Here is a 6,970-nt window from a genome sequence, read left to right as displayed (position 1 = left end):
TTTTCTTTGTTGGACTCACCAAGAGGAGGTTACATGATAGATTGGCTGAACATAGGTAACATGACTGGCAACATGAACTATCCGATGGCGAAACATTTTATGCAGGCCAAACATGGTAGTGATAGGAATTTGAAGGTCATTGGAATTGAACATGTGTCATTAAACATCAGAGGTGGAGATAGACTTAGATGGTTAAAACAACGAGAAACGTATTGGATACATAAATTGGATGCTCTCTTATATCCTGGTCTCAATAAAGATATAGATTTTTCTCCATTTCTGTAATTGTTAGATTTGATTGTAGGTGCTTTATATTGGTATTTGTTCAATTGTTGTGTATATATGTGTGTGTGTACACACATATATACACACATAGTAAAACAAACACTTATTTTAAATTGTAATAATATTTCGCAATGTTACTGTTTTGCTGTGTTTTTGATCAAATGAATGCAGCTTTGGTTAACAGAATTTCAAACAAAAATCAGTATAATTAAGTGTAGCATAATTATAATTCTGTTTATTTCACAGATTGAAAGGAGAAGATAATACAGTTATGAGGGAATATGTGCTGCCGGATTTCAGCTCTATCAAAAAGGGATTTTGCAAGGTAATCAATTGTATAACATTTAGTAATTACTGCAACCCTATTCTTGTGACCCTATTCTTGAATATGAAAAATAAAAACGCAATACTTGCTTTTGTACTTATCCAGCAATTTTTTATTCTTTATGTGCTGTAGCCTAGAGAGGAGATGAATTTTACTGGCAAATATAAAACTGGGGATCAGATTTTGCGGCTCACCAATGAGAGGTTTGCAGTGCCAGAGATGCGTTTAAAACATATTCTATTATGTGATTTACGTTCGTTATATTGAGCTAAGCACCGATTTTTTTTTCTCATTAGTGTTATCCCAAATTGCCAATTCCGTTCGAAGACCTCCAGACTGAAAACATTCACTGCTAATCAGTTGGATGAAATCAAAGATCCGTCTGGACTCTTCTACATCCTTCCTTTTCAAAAGGTATGGCCTCGATATGAATTATAAACTTCTCTGCAAGCTATATAAAGCGAATTGTGTCTTAGGTCATCTCTTCTGCATCTATATCAGGGGTTCCTTGTAAACTGGGATGTGCAGCGCAAAGTCTGGGATCATCTGTTTGGAAAAGAGATGTTTAAGGTACTTTAATGATTACAAACATACGTTTTCAGTTTCATAAATGTGCAGTATGAGATATTCAGCCTGTGCACAATATGTTTGCAGGTGGACTTTGCAGATACCAACATTGTGATAACAGAACCGTACTTCAACTTCAGCTCAATTCAGGAATCCATGAATGAGATTTTATTTGAAGAATATCAGTTCCAGTCAGCACTCAGAATTAATGGTAAGTTTATTGTTCTAAATTTAGATTAGAACACTACCAGATGAATTTATAAATCTGATGAAATTTCATTTTTCAGCTGGATCTTTGAGTGCTCATCGGTACTTCCATGAGAATAACTCCGAGCTGTGTTGCATTGTGGTGGACAGCGGCTTCTCCTCCACGCACATTGTTCCCTATTGCAGAGGAAGAAAGATGAAGGAGGGCATTTGCAGGTGAGTGCTAATTATCCTAATGCTGTATAATTCTATATGCACTGAAGATCTTTTTATTAATCTCTTTGCACTTCCTAGGATAAATGTAGGAGGAAAGCTGCTCACCAACCATTTGAAGGAGATCATTTCATACAGGTACGCTTTGCACCATTTAAAGACGTAAATTCTTTGTCAGTTCTTTGTTATAGCTTGTGACAATTTTGTATTAAAGGCAGCTGCATGTGATGGATGAGACTTATGTGATTAATCAGGTCAAGGAAGATGTGTGTTATGTGTCACAAGATTTCTGCAAGGACATGGAGATTGCACAGTAAGTTTGGATAAACTGGATTGCTGTGCATATATACTGTAAATAAATAAACATACATACATACAGTATAAACACAAAAGTAATACTTTTATTCAGCAAAGATGCATTAAACTGATCAAAAGTGACAGTAAAAACTTTTATAATTTTACAAAACATTTCTATTTTTGAAATGAATGCTGTTCTTTTGAACTTTGTATTCATCAAAGTGTTCTGAAAAACATGCATCACGGTTTCCAGTAAAATATTAAACAGCGACTGTTTTCAACATTGATATTAAGAAATGTTTGAGAAAAAACTCTTGACCAGGGGCACATCAGGTAATCACAAGTTTAGACTATGGGTGCTCCAGAGAAGGAACAAAATGTCAAAAACAAAAAGTGGATCCCATTGCAAAAAAAAAAAAAAACAGAAAAATCCACATCCAGGCACTCACATAGCAAGCAAAGTAAAAAGCCTTTAATTATAAGACGGCTACATATTACAAAACACCAACGCGTATCATCCCAAGCAGTTCTCTTGTCATGGTCTTAGACAATAGAGAGTGAGAAATGGTTAAATAGATACACCTGTGACTATACATTTTCAATATCTAACCAATAGATGCCCCTTAGGAGTTTAAGAGCTTTCTCTAAATAAATACACCTGTGATTATACATTTTTAGGATCTAACTACTAGATGTCTCTTGGGTATTTACAAATGTAGCATTTGTCAAACCATCCAAAAAAAAATTAAAAATACAGTATCACAAACTATCCCAAAGGACATAACAGTGGGAAAAAATATATATACATTGGTATAAAATAAATAAAAACGCAATACTTGCTTTTGTACTTATCCAGCAATTTTTTATTCTTTATGTGCTGTAGCCTAGAGAGGAGATGAATTTTACTGGCAAATATAAAACTGGGGATCAGATTTTGCGGCTCACCAATGAGAGGTTTGCAGTGCCAGAGATGCTCTTTCACCCCTCTGACATTGGCATTCAGGAGATGGGCATACCTGAGGCTTTGGTCAACTCCATTAACAACATGCCAGAAGGTAGGTTGCCTCTCATTTGATATATGTGAGATTTAAAATGTTAATGCATTAAAAGTACTCTAACATAAGGCTCTTTTTGTGTCCAGAGATGCAGCCCCACTTCTACAAGAACATTGTTCTTACTGGTGGCAACACCTTGTTCCCTGGATACAGAGATCGGGTTTACAAAGAAGTCCGGGCACTCGCTCCTGTAGAATATGAAGTTTCTGTCGTTCTGCCACAGAAGTATGTTTTGAGAGTTTTGAAAGAATGATTGACATATGTTCTTAACAATATAGACTGAATATTTGTCTTTTGTTTTCAGTCCTATTTGTTACCCATGGGAAGGAGGAAAGTTATTGGCCGAAAACCCTGACTTTGAAGAGATGGCGGTCATGCGAGAGGATTATGAGGAAAATGGACACTATGTATGCGAGGAGAAGTTTGATGTTTGACCTGCACATGAATTGTCTGTCATTTTGCACAGAAAATGTGAACCCTGTATGTGTTGTATGAAAACTAAGCTGTACATTGGCATACTGTACATTACACTCAATATTACTCGTCAACATACCTTTTGACTTTAAATGTCATAATTTTGTTGTTTCCCCCCTCTTTATAGAACTCTTCGTATATACATTATATTAAAATAATGTGAACTGGAGAAATAAAACTACTGTTGTTGTTTTTGTTTTTTTGTTTTTTTAATCCAATTAATTCAATTATAAATAATTTATGTTTAAGTTAAAGACTTGACTAGCCTAATATTTAATATTATGAAGTGCCTCTTTGGTCATTAATATGCAGCACGTGATCAGCGCGCTGTGAGTCATCCTCCCGGGCTCGAAATAAAAACAGCGGGAAACCGCTTCAGAGACGCGCGAGTTCAAACCGTCGTCAAACTGTTGGTTTTTGTTCATAAATAAATTACAATATTTCATAATTTCTTTAAATACTTGCAAGGTAATAACATACAGTAGTGAAAGTCATTACGTTTCGGACAGTTTTCTAAACTGTCGTGATTGGTTATAGAGAGATCGCACACTCTCCTCAGGTAAGTTAACATACAGATGATTCCGTCGAGAACACAACCTTACTAGAAAGGAAGACTATATGTTTATGAAAGTATGTTTTATTTTGAGCTTTTTTGTGAATAAAAATCGTTTTATATAACCTATGGTATCTGGTTTCAATCATTTTCACGTAGTGTTTTAATTATTTAAAAATAAGCTGAACGATATCATGATTGATAAATTATTTAATTTGTTTTACATGTTGGAGTTTGTATTTTGTTGCTGCTTATATTTAAATAGTCCAGACTACAGCGAGATGGCAGCTTCCGGGAGAAAACAGAACAAGAAGACCAAACACACTGACGGCTCCACAGACCTGAAGGCATTTGACTTCGACACTCTGGAGGAAAAGAAAGGAAGTTTGTCTGACGATGATACCAGAGATGGTGTGTCTGTGTATTTTATCATGCCCATTACAAAAACATATTTGGTGGTAAGTACAGTTATGGCATTAGAGGCTATACCATGATATTTACATGGTATTCCAAGGTAAGTTAATTAGAAATGTGAATTTATTAAGTTATATTAAAGTATATATAATTTGCAGATTAATATGAATTCATTATTTAATAATAGGCTATATATACATATAACAAGTGATGTACAGTGGTGTGAAAAAGTGTTGGCCATGCAAAAAAAGAAGAAATCAGGAAGGGGGCCAACACTTTTTCACACCACTGTAGCTGTGAAGCTTGTTTGTATATTGTTCTCAATTTGTTACATTACATTAGAAACTCCAATCATTGAAAAGCTGACCAAGAAAAGATCTGCAGATACGTTTGAAGACGATGATCTTAATGCAGGTGTGGGGTAAGGACTGAAATATATACTCCTGGCTGAATTTATGAAGCCCTTTCTCTGAAAAGAAAAATAATTTGTTGTCCTTTATCTCAGGAATGAGGTTCAAACTATGCTGGAAAGATTTGGTGGTAAGTGAAATTCACCACTGACGCTTCAATAATAGTAGCCCATATTTCTGAATAAAGGGCCCTAAATGTAAATGAATATAACCGGCTTTGAAATACTCATAAACAATGACTGAATGGCCATTTAGCGGACATCAGCAAGGCCATGCAGACCAAAAGGAAACGCTTGGAGGTTCTCACCAAAAACTCCTTGAAGGGCAGCACTCAGAAACTGGAGCAAATGTGGAAAACTCAGCAGAATCAGAGGTGAATGAATGCACTGTATGGAAAATGACACATTTTTTCTTTGATGTTCAAACACATAAATGTTTTGTATTCTTGGCAGGCAGAAGCTGACACAAGATTATTCTCAGCAAGTTCTCTCTGTGCTTCAGCAGTGGGAGACCGACGTTCAGAAATCTGAGGAGCAGGAGGAGAAGCTGAATGTAAGTGGCAGACGTAGAAAAATGTAGTCAAAATTTGAAACGTCATTTTGGGGCACGGCATCACACTAAGGGAGAGGAAATATTATAAGGATTAAGGGTCTTGTGAAAAATATAATGCAGCTTTTCAGGATATCTAGCAGCCATTTAGAGATATTTGACGTAAACGTCTCACTCATGGCCTTTGAACTCCCTAATTTCTGTTTTCACAGATCTTGTTTCGCCAGCAGCAGAAGCTCTTCCAGCAGGCGAGGGTTGTGCAAAACCAGAAAATGAAAACCATCAAAGACCTGTATGAGCAGTTTGTCAAGGTCACAGATGCCATCATCACTTTAATGATTTGAAATTGAACCGAGACCTTTTTTTCCATCATTTGGCTGACCGACTGAGGTCTTTAATTTGTGTGCAGAATATGGAGGAGATGGAGAAAAGCCATGAAGCCTTCCTGCAGGGCACCCAGATGGAGCTGAGAAAAGAGATGGCCCTGCTGCAGAAGAAGATAATGATGGACACGGTGAGTGCTTCAACAAAAAGATTTCACACAGTTTAGACTCTGGATGTTACAAATGTCTGCTTTAAATAGCCCTTCAATGTGAAATGTGACGTATGCTACATTTTCAAGACCGGTTTGGTTTAGTTATTGGAGCCCAATTATGAAAAACTGAAGGAATTTCTGTAAACAGTTCATAAAACCATTTTACACAAATTGCATATTCAGATCAATGTATGAATTGATGTAAGAATGGATTTATGATAATTGCACGTTTTATTTTTACAGCAACAACAGGAGATGGCCACTGTTCGGAAGTCCCTCCAATCCATGCTGTTCTGAAAACATCTTTCTGTTCTCACGTCAACACTGTAGAAGACTTAACCTTATGTTCTAAAAGGAAGGTTTCTTTTATTAAAAAAGAATGTAGAAGTTGTCTCTGTATTTTTTGCCATCAGTTTGTTCATTTTAATCCATAATTGTATAATAATAATAATATGTAAATAATTTTATTCTTGTGTCAAGATTAAAGATCCCATAAATTCATTTTTCTTTTTTCTTTGGTGTTAAGGCATGTTGTTGAAAGTTTGGCTGGGACATACCAAAGGATTTTTGTTGTTATTATTATTATTATTATTATTATTATTATGCATTAATTTAGTTTTTCTTTACTTTTTCATTTGCTAGTTAATAGCAGATGGCATTAGAGGGTGGGATATTCTCAATATAGAGAGCATTTGATTGGACAAAAGCCTGTGTAGTGCAAGATTGGTCATCAATATTTTTGATTACCTTTCCCAGAAAAGACAGACTGAATTATTTCAAAGACAAAAATAATCCTCTAAATTTGTCTGAGATTTTTTTTCTTTTAAATTAGCATTTTTATCAGGCTCCTATGTTAAGGTTCAGTAATTTCACTTTAATGGCAAAGAAAAGGTTTATTAGTCAGTTATAGAATGCCTTATTTTCAAAAATTTCCAATGATATTTTCATAGGCGGCTGATAAAAATAATTGGAAAGAACAATCTCAGACGAATTTAGAGGTTTTTGCATCTCAAGTCATATATACTTGTGTGTGTGTATATGCATATATATATATATATATATATATATATATACAGTGTTGGGGAA

At 35.2% G+C, this 6,970-nt stretch overlaps 2 protein-coding genes across 2 annotated transcripts in view; both read left to right on the top strand.

Moving 5' to 3' along the window:
• Positions 1–3,560, top strand: part of LOC107666274 (actin-related protein 6-like) — a 13,444-nt gene extending 9,884 nt beyond the window's left edge. Inside the window, exons 8-16 of the mRNA XM_016457501.1 lie at positions 907–1,024; positions 1,112–1,180; positions 1,265–1,388; positions 1,465–1,600; positions 1,679–1,735; positions 1,812–1,910; positions 2,783–2,949; positions 3,036–3,174; positions 3,254–3,560. Coding sequence (XP_016312987.1) covers positions 907–1,024; positions 1,112–1,180; positions 1,265–1,388; positions 1,465–1,600; positions 1,679–1,735; positions 1,812–1,910; positions 2,783–2,949; positions 3,036–3,174; positions 3,254–3,383 — 1,039 coding nt within the window. The 3' untranslated portion in view covers positions 3,384–3,560. The remainder of the gene's footprint in view (positions 1–906; positions 1,025–1,111; positions 1,181–1,264; positions 1,389–1,464; positions 1,601–1,678; positions 1,736–1,811; positions 1,911–2,782; positions 2,950–3,035; positions 3,175–3,253) is intronic.
• A 224-nt stretch (positions 3,561–3,784) lies between these two features.
• On the top strand, positions 3,785–6,222 carry sycp3 (synaptonemal complex protein 3). The gene is made up of 9 exons (XM_016457514.1): positions 3,785–3,982; positions 4,242–4,387; positions 4,733–4,811; positions 4,896–4,930; positions 5,056–5,173; positions 5,253–5,352; positions 5,562–5,660; positions 5,759–5,863; positions 6,128–6,222. The coding sequence occupies exons 2-9, from the start codon at positions 4,258–4,260 to the stop codon at positions 6,179–6,181; spliced, it is 720 nt and encodes a 239-aa protein (XP_016313000.1). The 5' UTR covers positions 3,785–3,982; positions 4,242–4,257; the 3' UTR covers positions 6,182–6,222.
• The last annotated feature ends 748 nt before the right edge of the window (positions 6,223–6,970 follow it).

The sequence above is a fragment of the Sinocyclocheilus anshuiensis genome, unplaced genomic scaffold (assembly GCF_001515605.1).
Source record: "Sinocyclocheilus anshuiensis isolate Anshui unplaced genomic scaffold, SAMN03320099.WGS_v1.1 scaffold1225, whole genome shotgun sequence".
NCBI classification, from domain to species: domain Eukaryota; kingdom Metazoa; phylum Chordata; class Actinopteri; order Cypriniformes; family Cyprinidae; genus Sinocyclocheilus; species Sinocyclocheilus anshuiensis.
The sequence above is the reverse complement of the archived record's forward strand: the minus strand, read 5'-3'. Positions and strand labels throughout refer to the sequence as shown.

Coding starts and splice junctions, on each gene's coding strand:
- sycp3 (XM_016457514.1), top strand. CDS start 4,258: ATGGCAGCTTCCGGGAGAAAACAGAACAAGAAGACCAAACACACTGAC. Junction 4,931..5,055: donor TATGCTGGAAAGATTTGGTG/GTAAGTGAAATT, acceptor ATGGCCATTTAG/CGGACATCAGCAAGGCCATG. Junction 5,864..6,127: donor AGAAGATAATGATGGACACG/GTGAGTGCTTCA, acceptor TTATTTTTACAG/CAACAACAGGAGATGGCCAC.